The following is an 18,521-nucleotide window of genomic DNA, read 5'->3' on the forward strand; positions in this document are numbered from 1 at the left end:
GGCCCAGCAGGGCAGGCAACCCAGCCTGCCGCACACGGCCCCGGCCCCGGCCCCCGCCCAGCCCTCCGGGAGCGCGGCGCCCCGGCCGCTGAGAAGGCTCCCGCCGCCGGCGGCCATCACCGTGCCAACAAGCCCAGAGGGCCAAGCCGACCTGGACTTTGAGACACAGCGGAGCCCGCTGCGCTCCTGTACCCCCTCACGGACACCGGACGCGACCCGCCTTCCCCACCGCCTGCAAGACTTTCGCCCTCTTACCGGAGCAGCCGGGAGAATGCACCGTGAGCGGAGCCCACAGCTAAGACGGGCCGCAGATAGCCCCGCGGCTCGCACCGACGGCGAGCCGCCTCCGGGAGCGGCGCTCAGCCGCCAGCGACGCGGCAGTGCAGAAAGCCGCCGTGCTGGAGGAGCTGCGCGCCCAGGCTATGGCTCTGCCAGTACCTCCTCACAGGGAGGACCAGACAGACACCAGCCGCAGCAACGCCAGGACGCGCCCCGCACAAAGATGGCTGCACGCAGCGTCTCCGCCGCTCATATGAGCATTGCCCCGCACAAAGATGGAGGAGCTAGCCTCTCACCCCGCCTTACCCGGTGGTCCGCAGGCGGAGATTGCCCTGTGTAAAGATGGCCGACGCGGACTCCTAGCGGAGTGGGTCACCCTCACGTGGCAGCGGTAAGGGCTGTCTCTCGGTCGACCTTAGCCGCTTCTCGGTGGCCCGGAAGCAGATCTCCGGCCGGTCTCTGAGCAGCTGCTGGTGCGGGGAGGGAGGGAGCGGCCCGTGGGGGGCTGTGGCCGCTGCTTGCGGCCCCGGCTCTCGGCAGGTAACAGGGGGCGGCAGCTGTAGGGCGGGACTCGGCTCACGGAAAGGTGCGTCCGCCTTTGCCGCGGTGAGAATGGAGGTTGAGGGGCGCGCGGGGCTGCCATCTAGGCAGTGTCCGTCGCCAGCCCGAGGCGCCGCAAGGCTTGGGCGTCCCTACCGCGGTGCCGGCGCTGCCGGACCTGGGGAGGGGCCGGGCGGAGGTGGCTCCTGCCCACAATGGGACCAGCTGCAGGAGCGGGGTCCGTTGTGCGTCCGCGCCCGGCCGGGCCGTGGTTCTTGTCCCGCGGCGGGGGGAGGCTCCTGTGCCCCAGGAAGCTGCTCCGGGCAGCGCAGCCTGGCAGGGTCAGAGGAAGGGACATGGCCAGTGGGCAGGGCTGCCAGCGCCCTCGGCGTGCGGGCCCGCCTTCTGCTTTCAGCTCGCTCCGTGCCACGGTTGCGGTCTTGGGTGTTACGGACAGAAGCTTAGCATCAGGGAGTAAGGGGGAATGGTCCCTGTTAATGGGGGAGATTATGTCAGGGTATAGTGTTTGTTCCTCATTGTGTCTGCAGTAAAAATGAGGCTTTTGAATGAGATAAACTTCAGGCTGCTCTCAGATCTTAACTCTCTTAGCTGGCAAACAGGTTCTTCCAACAGTAGTGAAATGGGATTGTTGTCATGAATGGATTTAGAGAATATAAGTGAACTGCCAGGTGATAAAAGCAGGCTGAGTCCTCTGTAGATCCTGGTTACACGTGCACAGGTGTCTGCACAGAGCAGTGTGAAGGAATGGGGCCTAAATTGAATCAGCAAATTCACTGTCTCCTCATGAAGCACAAATCTCCAGTCAGAAACATCAATCAAACAAGTCATATACATGTTATTTAAGAGATTCAAACTTGTAGAAGAAAGCTATCTGGGCTTTTATTGCATAATTTAGTATATATCCTTTATTTGACAGGGTATTCCGGAGACCACCTGTGGCTGTTTTCAAGATAGTGTCACTTAATGAGGTTATGGGAGAGAAGGAGCCATGTCAGAAGAAGCTGTTACTGAGGCACGATTTTCTCTGAAGATAGTAGCCTTACGGGTATTTCATCTTCCCCTTTCCTGGTATCATTCTCTCAACCAGGTAATATATATTATTGAAGCATTGTCACTTTTGGTGTACATTTAGAAGTTTAATTCTTTTAATTGTAATGTTGTACTTGCTCTTCTGAGCCTCATGTGAATTAGATTTGTACAGAATACATTGATTTTTAGTTTATTTAAAGCATTGACAGAAGCAGGGGTTTTTTTTGTCTTTTTCTGCTAATAAACACTTAGTGCATCATCAAACGTCAGACTGAAGAGATTGCTTTATCTTCAATGTCAATGTGTCTTCATTTTGCAACAGCACAATAGCTCTCATCAAATCAAATACCAAATTCCTCAATTTGTTTGTGGTTTTTTTTTGTAGAAGCTTTTAGATGTGTAAAAACTAAACATAACTATAATTAAATATTGAATAATAGTATTGAGTGTGGTCTGAAATACTTTCTAGGTTGCCATTGGCACTCGTCAAATTAATCTGAATGATAAGTGGCATGTTACTATGTTTATTTGACTTATAGAAAGAGCTTCTTCAAATAAAATGCTAAGGCTCTACTAATCATAGTATTTCCTTTTACATACGGCCCTGAAATGACTTATTTTCTTTCATTGATATTACAGGCTAGTTTTCACTAGCAACATGGAATGCAGTAACTCAAGTGTAGGTGATGAGGAATACCTTATGAGCTTAATTTAAGGCTGAGAAAAGGTGGAAATATTGTGAAGCTGATCCTTCTTGTCTGCAGGGAATTATAAAATTTGTCCCTAGAGCACCTTCATGTCAAAGGCAGGGAGGAGGAGCTGTAAGTTGTGTAGTAGAGGTTCAAAGAGAGGTGTTAGTAGGCAGGTAGGCAGCTATGTGTATGCCTAACCACATACATGATAAATGATAGACTGAAATGTCAGAATTACTTGATGAAGTATTAAGTCTTCAGTCATATCCCTCATTTCTTGAAGAGTGAACCATATTCTGATGCCTTAATACATGGGATGAAAAAAAGTTTCTAGCTGGTTGTACAGAATATGATTCAGTAGATTTTTTTCTGTTCTTTGTATGATGAATCACTGACAAAAGTAACTAAAAGAAAAAATTGTTTATAATTAGGAATGCCACTAATAATTTTTAAAATAGCTATTAGCAGTTCCTAATAAACTTTTACCTTTAAAACCCATGTCTTTAATCTGACTATTTAATTTTTATTGAAGTAGATGCTTGTAAACACCAGCTATGTCATTTTTCAGATTTGCATGTAAATGCTTTTCAGAATTTTACTGCATATAAAACCACAATGAGAGTCTCGGCTGCATCTGATAATTTTCTCATTTTTCTGTTTGTTTTTTTTACTTTGAAATTCTCACTGCAAGATCACAGATTTCTTTTTTTACATTGCATCATATTCATGCCCTTTTAAAATGCCATGTGCAACTCTGTTATGAGCATCTATTAGCTTTCCTCCTTAGAGGTTTTCATTTCACTGTTAATTTATTCATGAGCATGTGTTTAGGCACAAATTTAAAAAAAAATCCATTTACAGTTCTATGAAACTTTAGTTCTAGCATTTAATTTTTTGAACTTTGAAGTTTTAATCTCAGTTATTTGGTTATTAACTCTTTTCTGTGTTTGTGCTGCATGTCAGGGGTTTCCTTCTTGCAGAGTACAGTGCTAGGTTTTTCAGCCTCAGTAAAGATACAATACCACTAAGGACAGGGCTCTCAAGTGGTTTTGACTTGTCGATTGTGAGCTCCATGCGGAGCAAAACTTTCAGTGCTTCTTTAAATTACACAACTCTGATAGTATTAATCAATTGCACAGCAACCAGTGACTGCCAGAGTGCAGTGGTACTCTGTGTGGCCAGCTCTCCTCTTGTATGAGGAAACGTGTTTCAGAAACACCATATTAGCCCCAAGGACTGTTTTCTCCCAGCAGTCTGTTTCTCAAGCAGCATGGATTTCCTAAAGATTTTGTAAATGTGGACTCTAGTTTCCAGTTAAATGACTCTTTTCTTGGTTTTATATCTTGTAACTTTGAATTTTATAAACTTTGTTAATGGCTTTTCATTCCAGTTGCTTGTATATGTGATTCTTATTTACTAATTTAAACATCTGTAAACCCATGACTGATCTGTATCCAAAATAAAATGCAAGAAATAATAAAAGACAAAAAAGCTTTAGAGAAATGTGTTTAAGTACATGATCTTCCCAAATTGAAACACCATGCAAATACTAGCTTTTGTATCTTTACTCTTTCACAGTGCAAGTGATAGTCTAGTTGTGAAGGGTGAGTTTCTTCTCAGTACTTTTTTTGCTGTTAGAGAATTAATTGAAGCCCTGTATTGTCCTGACATTGAAAATAATAAATAAATTAAAAAAAAAAAAATCTGAAAGTCACTTACTTAGATCCCTGTAGTTCATGGATTTGCAATATACCTTATAGTTCTCGGTGCTGCAGTATGACTGTCAGTGCAGCCACTTGCTTTGTCACACCCCTTTGTAAACCTTGTCACCTACTGGCCATCACAAATTTTGAGAAGCTGTTAGTTGTGTCCTGTCCTGGGTTCAGCAGTAGCAGTCATTTTTCCTTACTCGGTTGCTTCACAGTCTGTGTGTGAGCAGCATCTCTTATCTCCCTGAGACGAGCTATAGCCTATGTTAAACACGGCCAAGGGAGAGCAGGAGGAAGGGTGGGAGTTAAGGAGCATATACTTCTAATGAAGTCACACTCTTTTTTTCAGCTAAAGCTCTCACCTGGGTTAAAGAAGCTTTTAACGGTAACAGCAGTGAGTGCGATATCTGTTATTTTTCTGGCCCATCACTTTAAAAGAAGACGTGGAAAGAAAAACAAGAAAGTGCCAGCATGGGAACCAAGTCATCTGGTACTAGAGTGTACTAAAGCAGCTGCATCAGAAAAAGGTACATGAAGAAACCCCCAAGTATTCTTTTTTTTCTTGGAGGGGAGGAAAAGGGGTGTGAGGGGAGCTGTGTGCATAACTGTATAGTAGTAAAACAAACTTTTCATTTAACGATGAGTAGGTTTGAATTGTTAAAGTAGAAAATGTGCAGATGAGGAGCAAAATTACAGTGTCTTAAAGTAAGCTGGTCTTGTTCTCAAAGGTGAAGTTTTAGTCATGAATTTGAATTAAAACTTTTTTTATTGGTAGTGTATTAACAGTCCAGTTTGCCATCTTGTGGATATACCTCAATACTGAGAAAAGCAAATTTAATTTTTTATAAGATGGGAAAATAATTGTGCTCAAATGCATGGTTATTGTTACAGATATTGACTGTTGTAATTTATAGTTTCTCATGTAGAACTGTAAATAAAAGAATAATTGTTGCTTGCTTCTAAACTGTATTTTATTGAAAAGAGTAAATGCAATTCTTGATCGATCTTGCTAATGAAAAATATGTTATTTTGAGTTTGCAGCAGCTTTAACATCAGTGTATCTCTTAGGTTCTAGTTGTTCCAGTAGTCGGCAAAACTTGACCCTTTCTCTGAGCTCTGTGAAGGAAAAAGGATCTCAGTCTTGTATCTATGCAAATGGAGGACTTTTCAGTAAATGCTCTGGTTCAGTTCAAAGCCTGGCCTCGGTGAGCAAAAGTGTTTTAAGGCTCTTCAATGTCTACTAACCTGCACTGAGTATGTACCTAATGGTTTCACTGGGCCGAAACAACTTTCTTGAGCAAGCTGTGCAGGTGACTAGAGGTAGTGAGAAGGCCGTTGTACTTACTAGTTAATAAAAACAGCTTCTAGCCAGGTAGCTTGGCTATACTGTGCTCTGGCAGGAATGTAATTTTAAGGACATTCTGTGCAACATCATTTCAAATTTTGTTCATTTTCTTCTGAAGGTTCAGAGTGCCACTTCTTGTCACAGTTGTGCTTGTGGCAATTCAAATTCCTGGGATAAAGCAGATGAAGATGATATTAAGCTTGTCAATATTCCAGTGACCACACCTGAGAATTTGTACTTGATGGGTAAGTCATAATAAGAACATTCATTATCTACTAACAATGAATGTAAATGATTTCTTGGGTTTACGGTAAAGTGACACACAATATTAGTGTGGTATCCTTTCACAGTATCCTGTTGGCATGTGTTTAAGAACACTTCTGTAAAATAATTTTATCTTACTTGATCTAGAGAATAGATATTGTTTTATTCCTGTATTTGTAGTAGTAATCCATCAAATTATTTAAAAAAATAAATAGGAAAAATACATTGAATGTTGTTGCTTTACTGGTAAACTCCTTTGTCTTCTTAAAAAGGCAAATATATTTTTTTAATTTATTTTTTAGACTGGAAATCAATGTTGTTTTGAAAGCTTACATCTCTGCTATAATCATGCTTATTAGCTACAAAGTTTCCTAACGCTCTAAAATGCACATACATATGGAAGCTGTGTGTTTGATGGAATCTAGGTATTCCTAATCTTCCCTAGGTATGGAGCTTTTTGAAGAAGCACTGCGTCGGTGGGAGCAGGCACTAACTTTCCGTAACAGGCAAGTTGAAGATGAAGCAAGTTGTGGTTCCATTAAGCTGGGAGCAGGAGATGCAATTGCAGAAGAAAGTGTAGAAGTGAGTATACTGAATCTATAATCTACTGCTGCTGCCCTAACAATTCATTGCACTTTGTTTCCTGAACCTTTTCAACTTCTGATTCAATTACCAATACCGAGAATGGATTAAAATTAGTGGTATTGCGTTTAAAGGAAATCTAGTTTTGTTCCTTTTGATTCTTTGGTTGCTTATTTGGAGGAGGGTTGGGGGAGAGAATTAGCATTATTTATTTTTTGGCAATCGCTGTTGCATCAGTGTTTGCTTCTGGATGGTATTAACAAGCTACCAAGCATACTAGTTTCTCCACAAAACCCCTTGGGTCATCCCTTTGTTTTATGACTATGTGAGAAGATACCTGCTTAGCAAAGATAAAGGTCTTGGGAAAGATGATCAATTTATGAGTAGCCACAATGTGCATGAACTTTATTTATATTCCTTTGTTCTTATGAACAAAATGCTAAAAATGCTTTGAAATACACCTGTGTGGCTTTCATTATTTCTAGTGCATTAAACATCACAGGTAAAGTATTTTAAAATTTAGACTTTATTTCTATTGAACTAGATAATACAAATGTATGTTTCAAAAAGTGTGTATATTTTGGATGTTGAAGTATTCATCTGTGCCAGTGGCACCGTCTGATCTTTAGAAGCTTAATAGTCTTCGATTTTACAAAGGAATCTTACAGGCTATAAACAAATAGGAAATATTCTAATGTCTGTGCACTTGCAGGATATCATTAGTGCTGAATTCATTCATAAGCTCGAATCCCTTCTTCAAAGAGCTTACCGTCTTCAGGAGGAGTTTGAAGCCACCCTTGGGGTCTCTGATCCTGCTTCTCTAGCTAATGATATTGGTGAGTACTCCTATTTCACATTTTTATTGGTTTTAATAATAACTCTTGGAGGGGGGAGAATCAATGAAATATTGAGTCATGAGAATTTATCAGTAAATGAAGAGAAAAAAAATCAGGGTCTTTACATTATTAGGTAATGTTTGATGTAGTGCTTGTATTTTAGATAAGAATGAACTGAGAGAAAATATTTTTCTCTGTGGCTTGTCAGTACACTTGAGAATTTTCATAATGCTTCTTAACTTTCTGAAGGTTATGACTTGGGTATTTAAATATTTATGCAGTAAGAATATATAACCTTTGAACTGTCAGACTGTATGCATGTACTTTTTTTGTTTGTCATAATTTTTTACAAAAGAAAAAACCCAAAATCAAACCAGAAAGAGTTTGTCTGAAATACATATCTACTACTAAAGCTCTTATCCCTAGTGATTGAAATGTGTCACAGTTAGTAGTGACTAAAACCAGGATTTTAAATGGCAAGTGTGATGTGTGATTGCTACAAGACATGCTGATTAAGTACAGATAGTTTGATTATTTTTATTTAAAGAATTGGTTTAAGGTGTTCTTAAAGCCTGATACTATTATGCTCTTTCATAATTCAAGATCAAGCACCTGATCTCAAGTAACTGTCAGACTTTAAAGGCAGAACATGTTCTGGGGTCATTTTTTAGTCAGTAGTCTTGTTTGTTAGGCTTCAACTTGACTGGCACGAGGTGGCAGCACTCTCATCTCGTAACCCTCATGTTATCCTGAAATCCCTAAATACAGTAAGGTGGGAATTAAATTCAGGTCAGAGCTGGCTTTCTGCTTCCAAGCACTGTGGAACTTGGAGGATTTAATACAGAGGGTGTTTTTGTTTGATGCTAGATATAAAAACATTATATCACTCAACATTTCTCAGATAATTTACTTTCCTGAAGGATATGTCACTGAGTGTAGGGTATGAATGTTTGAAGTAGGATGTTTTTGAGATTGACAGGTTTTTGGTAGCTGTCCTGAGACAGAGAGAAAAGTACAATTAGGAGAATCTTAGTGGCTGTCTAATGGGTCTGTTCCCTTCCACCTTGGTTTTTCTTTTCTTGTATTTGGCAACCTAGTTAAAGAAAATGAAAGCTGCTGTCAAGATACTTTCCTTTGCTAACCCAAAATGTACATGTTCACATGTAATACTTACTTTGTTTCACCTTCTTTTATTTAAAGCTTTGTATTACTCTTTTAGGAAGTATCCTAGTAGTAACTTCGGTCACCTTTTTTCCTTTTTGTGTGTGTTCACACATGTGCATGTATTAACAACAGTAATGGAAGGATTCAAGAGTCACAAGAATAACAAAGTCCAAGAAAATTATGAAATCCCAGTGGGCAAATGAAATAGATAGTACAACATTCTTTACCAAGAAATTTTGTAAAATACAAATGACAGTTCTGAGCAGAAACAGAAATGAAGGTGCCTCTGCTCTGCAGGAATGAATATAATTTGTTGCAAAAGAGGCAGCAGCAGCATCTGCTAAATCAGAATCAGTAGTCCTGGATGATTTGTACCCAATCTAGACAAAGAAAGTAAGAAAGCACCCTAATCCATCGTTTACTGCTTATTGCTCTTGGAAAGTAGAAAGTGTTCCAAATGATTGAGAAATTGCTAATTTAGTTACAAATCCTAAAAAACAAAAACCCCCAAACAAACAAAAAAAAGCCAAAACCAAAAACCACAAAAAATAAAACAAAACAAAAAAAACCCTCAGCCGAACAAACAAAACCCAACAACCCCAGAGCTCCAACAGCCAAGTTAAGCATCGTGCCTGTGAAATAAGAGAGTTGCTAATTTACTATGAGTACTGCCAGTTGTTACAGTTCTGTGGTAGATAGTTTTCCTTGGACTGTAGGTTTTTGAGAGATCTGCAGTTTGGGGGATTATTATAATAATTGGTTCACTGACCTGAACATTTGTTTATACTTCTGTTTGCTGTTAAGTGAAAGGTTTGCTTCCCTAGAGGGAAGATGTTTCGTCAAAGGCTGTAATTTTATCAGCTATGTGGTTGATGATAAAGTAAAGCTGGAAATCGATACAAAAATTTTATTTAGAGCATGAGAAGCATTGAATTTATGAAAAGGCAAGGTAAATAATGCTGCTCTGAATTATCTGTTTAAATTGTTACCGTCAATTCATATTTGAATCCAAACTAGTACAGATTGTACATAGAGTTGAGAGATCTTGAAAGAAAAATAATAAACACTCTTGGGATGCATTAGGAAAATTACGTATTGCAATCAGTCTGTGTTCTCAGCACACTGCTGTAGAAAAAAGACAGTTGATAATCCTTGGCTTTGTGTAAAGGACAACATCACCATAGAGGTAGAGATACAGTTGTGGGTTTATGTGGCTTTAAAATGCTGTGTCCAGTTCTATTTGTATTCCAGAAGATACAGAAATATTAGACAGCTCAAAACAAGCCATAAAAATGATCCATGTTTTGGAAAAACTTAAACATGGTTTGATTGCCTGTGACTAATTTTTTACTGAAGAAAGTACTGAGAGGTGACTTACTTGTTTTGAATAGTTACTTACACATGGAAAAGGTATGTGGTGCTGGGGGATTTGTAGACCCTGTTAGAGTTATAAGTAGATCCAGTTTCTGGTTGTTCTGGTGGCACAAGTTGAGTGCTGAAGTAAGTTGCCTCTGAACTGTGTTGAGGGTATTTCAGTGTTTCAGACAGGTTTTTTGTTGGGTTTTTTCAATGTTGTTTTTGTTCCTCTTTGAGAAGAAGAGATGGACTTGAGTGTAAATTGTCATTGGGGTCTTTCTTGCATATCAGTGTTTCCCCTTAGTACTGCTATTTTTTCTTCTTCTGTGGGCCTTGGCAAGAACAAGCAGAAGCCTTTGTCCTTAATAGGTTCATAAGTCTTGCAGCTTGTCATTAGAGTGCTTATAATGTTTTGCAGTGTTTTTTCTGTCAGACATGACAGAACTAGTTTGTGGATTTTTCTTCCATTTTCTCCATCTGAAGCACTTGTGGTTAGCCACAGCTGGAGGCACAGCTCTGACAGTTGGGCAAATGCTAAAGTGTTATCAAAAGATTTGCTACGTAAATGTCTGACTGGCACTTCTTATTCAGAAATCAGTCAGGAAAGAAACTTACAAAGGTAAAAATTTTCATCAGTTTCTGGTTTTCAGCTTTCTATGTAAAATCTGTCAGAATTCTGAGGCTCTTGAAAACACTCTCTCCTCTGCTTGTCTACTAGTCAGAGGTGTTGCTCCTTCCCAACACTATTAAGTGTTATTCTTCCCTGGTCACCATTTCTCTCTACCTAATCAGATTAAGATCTTAGTGCTGCCATTGATCAATCATACCACAAACTAGCTTTCACTTTATGATCCCACTTACTAGTTTTAGTTCATTGGCAAGATAAACAATTTGCCAAACAGCTTTGAGAAACAGCCTTCAGGAGGAGACTATGGTAACACGCTACATGGGAGAGTCAGGAATGAGTTACTTTATGTGTTGTGGTCTAATTAGCTTTTGTTTTATCCTTCTGTAAATTAGGACCTCCAAATGCTTTTTTATTTCCTAGTTATATGTAAATTAAATATTTTCTTTTCTAGATATTTCTAAATATTCAACTTTTAGCAGTGCAGAAGATACTGGTATTAATAAATACCTTTTTTTTCCCTGTGGGTATAATTCTGTTAATAGTAATAATAATGATTATTGTTTTTATTATTTCAACTCTGTAACCTATTGTGGCGTTATAAACAATTAATACAGCCCTGAAAAAGACCATTAAATAGATGAAATAATGGAACACAGTTGTGTTCATCGTTGTTGCATTCTCCACTGGACTTTCAGAATTATATAAACCAGCAAGTTAAAATAGGATTTCTATAGCAGAAATACTTCTGGACATGAAATTAAAATAAATATGTAGGGCTGCTGGGTTTTTTATGCTGATTTAGGGCTGTGAAACAGCATGGGAAACCCAGAAACAGGCTTTCCTGAGGCAGGCATAAGCTGTTCGCATCAGGAAGGAGGCAATTGGTAGAAAACTGTGAAACAAAAAATATTCATCTTATTATTTCTGAGGGGGTAGAGGGTTAAAAGCTTCCAATACTTTCTGTAGTCTGTCCTTGAAAAAAGTTCTCTTTTTTTTCTTTTTCTTTTTTTTTAATTCTTTTTAGATCTTTTCTAGCAGACCAAAATGTTAGTCGAGCTAACTTGTGAGGAATGCAGAGTTAGGACAGAAACAATAGCTTTACTTACAAGCAGAATTGCAGGTCAGAGGGGAAAATTCTCAAATTGTAGGGCTCCTTTTCAGTACTGAATTCCTAATACATCGTGTTATTATATTATTTTCTACTGCAAAAAGGAATACTGGCACTCAAACTAATGGTGATTTGTGTACACTGGCCCTTACACTTTTTGATAATAATAGTAAAACTTATGCATTGAGAACATTTTTGTTTAGAAATATTTACTTTTTATTTTATCCTAATTATACAATTTAAAACAAATGAATTGTTTGAGCTACTGCAGTAAAAGATCTCTCACAAAGGTCTGCGTTGTTGGAAGGTTTGTCTGTTTCTTTTTTTAATTTTCTTCTCACACTCAGAGATATGCCTGGCATTTTGGAGAGAATATGCATAGCCTTTAACCTAGTGGCAGAACTCTTTGGAGAACATATTTGCGTATTAGAAACCTTTTTTCCAGCTGCTTCTAAAAGGAAGAAAAATCTTTGCATAATCAATGAAACTATTGAAAGCTCATTCTTATATACTTTATTGCACACACTTTTAGAATGTTTTACTGTCCATGAATGAATATCTGGGGCCTTTCCTTCCTGCCTCTGAAATGTTATATACTCAAACTAAAATTTTTTCATTAACATTTTATTTGGTTAGGCACAAGAAATGTTTCTGCTTCTAATTGCCAGGCTCCAATGAGGAGGTGAGCAATTTGTAATAATTCACATAGGTGTGCTTTAGTAGTACATACTATAAAATAATTTCAAAGTCACGTAACTTTTTATGATAGCTTGAAAAATTTTGCTTGCTTTGTCATCTTTGATGATAAATGTGCATTAAATGATTTCTTCATTTCTTAGAGAAGGACAAAACATTTTTCTAGTGGCTGAAACAGAATTGAAATCAAAAGGAAGCAATAACTTTTTCTCTAAGTGTGGAAATATATTCATCCCAAGAAATGCTCTCATAAAGGAAAGAAAACAATATTATTAAGCCTGAGGAAAAGTCCAGAAAAGTTACTCCAATTCTATTTTAAAAAAATCAATATGTATTTTGAACATGATTTAGCTATTACAGTTTGTGGAAGTTCAGTAACTGCAGAAGCTTACTGCATTTTACTGTGAGGTGTCTTGCAACTTATTGCTGCAATCCCTTATTTCTGGTTTACAATAGATATTCAAAGGGTAGATGTTTGAATTGGATAGTATGTCTTCTATAAATAATATTTAAGACTTTCCTATAAAGGCATATTTGTCCAATATTAGTAACACTTCCTTTCTAAATTGTCTTCAGCAAAATTCTTTACTGAAACGCATCTATGCAATGTTGGGTAGTAGAGTAAGACTGGTGGGTAAAAGGTCAATTTAAAACTGTAAATAAAAATATATCTGCAAATGTTGTGTCTATGAAAAGATTATAAGGATTGGCTTTCTCAGTGATAATTTTTAATTTTGGCAATACAATACTAAACCCACAAAATAGCTTTGCGTGGACCTGCAGTTAGGTCACTTGCACTGAAAAAGATTAGTATTTGATAATCTGTATTTTTATGTTGGTATTTGATAAACTGGAGTGTATATTTTTGCCTGTCTTAAATGCTGGCGCTTAGGTGCCATTTCATTGTGAAGCAGATTAGTTGAAATCTTTTCAGCAGGGCTCAAGGTAATCTCTTTTACTGTGCACAGAACCAGCACTGGAGAACTCAAGGTTGCTTATTGTGTGTTAGCTATTGATAAAAATTTACAAAAGCACTTCTGATAAGATCAGAAAGAGAGTATGTTTCTGATTTTTGAGCACCCTTGTTTGTATTTGCCCAACAGCTTTGCTCTTAGACCCCACTGTGCAGGCTATTTATACACCTTTTTGCTTCTCCTTAAATGGCATCCCTGAAACCTATCTTCTTTCTGTCCACACCAAAACTCCTGTTTAAGCCCTTGTCTCTCTCACTCCTTATCAATTTAAAACTTGCTTCTCTCACATGGACTTAACTGTTATGTATAAAAATCACCTTTGCTTATTTTAATGACCAGATTATTCCTTTTCCTTAAGCTGTCTCTCTCGCTCAGGAGCTTCTCTTCATATGAAATACTAGATCCTTTTAGCTCTGAAGTAGCTTGCATGCTGTAATTCATAATTCATTGTGGCTCAATTCGGAATTGAGCCACAATCCACCTACTTGATTTAATTTCCCATACTGTGCAGTAAGCTGTTCCTGTACTTCTCTGCTTAATCTTCCTAACACAAAGTCCCTCTACTATTTCTCAACTGTTTCTGCTCATTCCTTACAACATGTGAGCAGTCATCTCTCCCCATGTCTCTTGGTGTGAGCTTCCTTGTTCCGTGTACTTACTTGGGCAAACTCTTCATTATTTCATCTCTCTTTTTACTTTCTTCTCTGCCCATCAATTTTAAATCCCTGATAAAAAGGGGGAAATATAATGAAGTTGATCCAGTTCCTTACATGAGTGAGGAGCATTTGTGCAGCAGTTTATGCAGTTAGTGCCCCACAGTACTACTCAAGTAGGACTAGGTAATGCATGCTGTTTTATCTGTGTGCTTATCACTTAGCCCACAACAGTAAACACACAGGATTAACGCTATTTTAAAACATACAGTTTGAGCATTCCTTTTGCATTTCTTTTGTTGGCCATTCTGATGGTTAGTTTTAGTCAGTAGCTTCTCCTTTTTTAAAAAATCTGCTAGAAAAAGTCCACATATTTACCTTCTTTTAGTGTAAAGGAAAGGGATCATTTTCCACACATCTCAGGGCTTGATCTAATAACCTCTTGCCTTCATTTTGACCACTTTTGAAAAGTGATGTATGGAGTAAGTGGAAACATCCTCCCTTTTGCATGTTCTTATCATGGAATCATAGAATGGTTAGAGTTAGAAAGGACCTTAAGATGATTTAGTTCCAACCTGATATATTCTTAACAAGTTAAAGTTTACAATTTTTTTTTCTTACGAAAAAGGATGTATATATACTTAATTTCTATGTGATTATGTATATTGCATTATACACTCACCTTCAATGTGTTTATATAAATTGTAAGTATAAATGTTCCAGAGGCAGGAAAAGTTCATACCAGGCAGATAGCAAGTAGAGAGGGCATGGTAAGTATTTATTTTCCTGGCTGAGTATCATAGTGTGAGGTTATATAAACTGATGATCAAGAACATGTTTTGGCCCGTGGAACTAATTCCTGTTTTAGAGCTTCTACTAAAACAATTTATTCTTGCATTAAGGTCTGGTTTTGAGAGGCTTGTCTGAAACATTCTTGGGCAAGATGAAGGCAGGAGAGCCAAAATAGGGTGGGGGGGATATAGACAGTAATAGTTTTGAGTTTGAGACTTCAAAGGTAATCAGCTCTCTTAGCTTGGTAGTTTAACCTTGAAAGTGGAGAAATTGAGCTTTTCTAATTGCTTTTGAGCACAGTATCTCAATAGAATATTGACAGAATTGTATAAAATCAGCAAATGTAGGGTTATATACACAGCAGTTCCCTTATCAATTCAGTTAGGACTAAAATAGATAAACTTCTTTCTGCAATTTATTTTCACAGGCTTAAAATGAAAACATTGTGTCTGTGTGCGTGCATGCAAAAGCTAACTCTTCCTAACTGATGTGTCTGCTATGTTTAAATCTTGCTGCTATTTAAGTCAAAAGCTCTGGCTCATCAGCCTGGCATAAATGGTCATAGTGTATCCACATAGCACTGTCCAGCAATTACTGTTTACTGGGCTTGTTATTTAGCACTAGCCATACCCCATCCCTACAGCAATACACATTTATTCACCAGGCATATAGTTAATGGTTTAATTATTTACCTATAGCTGGCAGGCTTGAGTAGTTTGTGTAAGCATTTTATTCTTAAAGGCCTTTTTGTATCGTAATTTTTTTAAAACCTAGTTTCAGCTTGAAATGTTTCAAAGCTGAGCCCGTATGTGGAAGTAGATAAATTTTTGTGCAAAGTTACAGCAAAGGGTTCTGTGAAAAATAACAACAGAGAAAGTAAACTTCATTATTTTGGTGTCATTTTTCTCTCATGCGTATGTTTATACAGTTAGTTAATAAACCTGTTACAAAAAAAATACCTGGGTTTAAGATGTGCTTTATTTCCCTTTTGATGGCTCAAGCTAAACTTTTTAATAAATTACTGCCAAGTCTCTTAATTCTTTGTGGGATATCTGGTCTGTGCACTGTGACCCACCTTACCTAATAATCCTGCTTATAGCAAAGTGCTGTAGTGTAGCTGATTCAAGAGCACATGTCGATCACACCAGGCTTTATTCTGTCTACTGCTATTTAAAGCTGCCCTTGTTCTACATGCAGACATGCTGCAAGTATTTAAAGGTAAACATATACATATTTCCAGAGAGCCTAAATTATGTGCATTCTGTATTATACAAGCTTTGCTTTCTTTTACTTTGATTTATCACAGGTAACTAATATATTGACTAGAAAGCAGCTTTAACTCCGTCAGTTTGAGTAGCTGCTTAGCGGTGTCAATGCTTAGCGGTGTCAAGCTATCTTTCAGGATCAGGTTGTACTAATCATTGCTTCCATTATAATTTTAGTGTTAACACATGTAATTCAAGTATTAATAAACACTAATGTATTTAGCAACCTTATAGTGTTATTACTTTGTTTTTTTTTTTCTAATGTAAGTTTGGTAACTGGTATTATTTAGTAGGCTAAAGATCCAGAGGAAGAACTCTTTGTTCAGTACAACTTTGTAAGGATTCTTATCTCACTCTTTCCTGCTCTGGGGGGCAAGTGGAATGCAAGCAGGCCCCAATCAGTAGGGCACTTAAGACATTCTTTAAGTCTTATTATTTAAAGTTAAGCATGTGTCTTGCTAATTTAGGTTCTTAAGCTGTATGCTGTGTGCAGCTGGGTTTGCAGAAGCTAGTCACATTCCTAAGAGTTTCACTGGAGTCTGCAGAATTCCATAGAACAGTTCTGCCCTGAAATTCAAGTGAAGATTATTATTATACTGTCCCTGCAGAGTTTGCCTGTGTCAAATATGCCAGAGGCTCCATTCTGAATACAGAATGCAAATGTTAGTCTAAATCAAATATATGTACCAGTTATATAGTTGTTCTGTCTATCTGTTAATTCCAGGGCTTAAAGGTATTGATCTTTTCTGATACTGTCTTCATACATATAAGTGTAATTGCCAACTGGTAAGCAGTGTATGTTGTTTTTTTTTAAGGAAGAAAAATGAATATGTGCGTTCCTTTTGTCAGTCTGTCTCACATGCTTTGAAATGTCAACATCCCTGAAGGATAATAACACTGACTAAAGAAAAACATTTCTAGCAATTTCGCATTTAAAATCTTACTTTGAAGAGAACATGTTGGATGGTCCCATACCCTTGTGCTATATCCAGCAAAATGGTCTATATGCTGGCATACTGAACTGTTTACTCTTTCCTTCTTTTTTTTAATATTAAAATATAGGAAACTTTATAAAGCAACAAGTTTCAGGAGCAGAGCAAGAGTTGCTGGCTCATCTTGTCCTTTTTCATTACTGTATGTGTCTGCTCTTCTGGGAATGCGTGCATGGTGGGAAAACTAAGAAGGTGGCAGTGAACTGCCTTGGAAAGAAGCAAGGGATGCTGATGGTAATGCACTTGCATATATGTCTTGCTTTAAGTACCCACTGATTTCAGTCGATGTACACAGGTATAGTAGAACTGAGGCCAAAGAGATAAATTCACTTAGTTTTGGGACTCTCTCAAGTCTGGTGAGAAGACTTCTGTAACCTGCTTGTGGAGGCCTCTGGCTTAGGAAGGGTATTAAAGGAGCTAATTCTAGATTTATAAGCTGCAAAGTTAGCCTTGTGCTTCCTTCTCCTGTAAATATGACATTGCATTTTGAATCTGCTCTGCATCACAATGAGTTAACATACTGTCACACTGAATGTGGTTGAACAGACTATTCCATTGTCACTAGAAAGTGTCTGAGCAAAAATAGCGGTAGGTTGCACTTGTTTTTAGGATATGAAGAACTAAGAAAAGGCAGTGATGTTCAAATCTGATGACTAAGGTATCTGGCAACCTTCATAGTGCCATGATATAAATCCCCAGTGGACAGTCTAAGTTTTAAAATAAGCAGCACTGGAATTCAAACTAGACTTTGCTGTGAGCGAAATAGATATGATGCTTTCTGAACTGAAGGAGAATGGAGTACCCCTGTGAAGAGGAAATGGTGACAGCTTTGTGTTGCACATTCAGGGACAGCTTTCACAGGTCACATTCTCTATAACAAACTGATATTTCTAGCCTTTTGCCAATTTCTTTGCTTAAAAAAAATGAAGCTGTCAGAAAATATTCCAATTCAGGTATCAGATTTATAGAAGAGTTGTTTAACAGATTTAGATCTTGAAAGGATCATTTGGTTTATCACCATTCTAGAATATCAAAGCTATATAATATTTCCTAGTAATCTTGAGTTATTTAATGTACCTGTGCCTATGGATTATAGGAAATGTGCTTAAATTCTTTTATTTGATTTTTACTTGGGCAGACTAAAATGATTACTGAGACACAAAAAATTTGTGCTGTCTTTACCTTTGCTGGATGAGGGCATTCAATTTTCTTGATTTTATTATTTTAGAATAAAAGAGCAATAGCCATGTTGTTGTGTTTTATACAGCCTGAAACATGGTGCTCAGCAGATAATATAGCTTTACGGACAGAGTCACTGTCTTGGAGGTCTGAAAATAGCTAAATTATTATAAACATTCCAGAAATCACTGTTATTTCTTTCCAAAGTATGTGGAAATTCTCTTGAAGATTTTAAGGCTATTTTAGGCAAGTTGGATGTTTTTCCAGATGACAAATTTTGCAAATCAGTACATCTCAGTTTTCAGGTGGATTTTATTGTTTATGTATGTAAACTTAACAGATTGTACTATTAAATTTTTATATGTGTTCTCTACTTATACTTAATCATGAAAAATGTATTGCTGTTATCTCTACACA

The 18,521-nt window shown here is 37.9% G+C and overlaps 2 protein-coding genes across 11 annotated transcripts in view; one reads left to right on the forward strand and one right to left on the reverse strand.

Annotated features, from left to right (window-relative positions):
* The window catches only part of USP33 (ubiquitin specific peptidase 33), a 44,863-nt gene extending 44,155 nt beyond the window's left edge, over positions 1–708 (reverse strand). For 7 of the 9 annotated variants that reach the window (XR_009743072.1, XM_061451542.1, XM_061451540.1 and 4 more), the window contains exon 1: positions 256–394. The gene's annotated coding sequence lies outside the window, so the exon portion shown is untranslated. Of the gene's footprint in view, positions 1–255; positions 397–575 lie in introns of those variants that run through there. The other 2 variants (XM_061451539.1, XM_061451538.1) reach the window with 2 other exon arrangements.
* MIGA1 (mitoguardin 1) overlaps positions 562–18,521 on the forward strand; it is a 41,518-nt gene continuing 23,558 nt past the window's right edge. The window contains exons 1-7 of one of the 2 annotated variants that reach the window (XM_061451549.1): positions 562–670; positions 1,757–1,927; positions 4,620–4,797; positions 5,339–5,475; positions 5,734–5,860; positions 6,325–6,461; positions 7,174–7,297. In XM_061451549.1, coding sequence (XP_061307533.1) covers positions 1,829–1,927; positions 4,620–4,797; positions 5,339–5,475; positions 5,734–5,860; positions 6,325–6,461; positions 7,174–7,297 — 802 coding nt within the window. In that variant the 5' untranslated portion in view covers positions 562–670; positions 1,757–1,828. Of the gene's footprint in view, positions 671–1,337; positions 1,664–1,756; positions 1,928–4,619; positions 4,798–5,338; positions 5,476–5,733; positions 5,861–6,324; positions 6,462–7,173; positions 7,298–18,521 lie in introns of those variants that run through there. The other variant, XM_061451550.1, reaches the window with a different exon arrangement.

Source organism: Pezoporus flaviventris, unplaced genomic scaffold, assembly GCF_033815535.1.
Source record: "Pezoporus flaviventris isolate CSIRO_AGI_PZ_B2104156 unplaced genomic scaffold, CSIRO_AGI_Pfla_v1 ptg000013l, whole genome shotgun sequence".
NCBI lineage: Eukaryota > Metazoa > Chordata > Aves > Psittaciformes > Psittacidae > Pezoporus > Pezoporus flaviventris.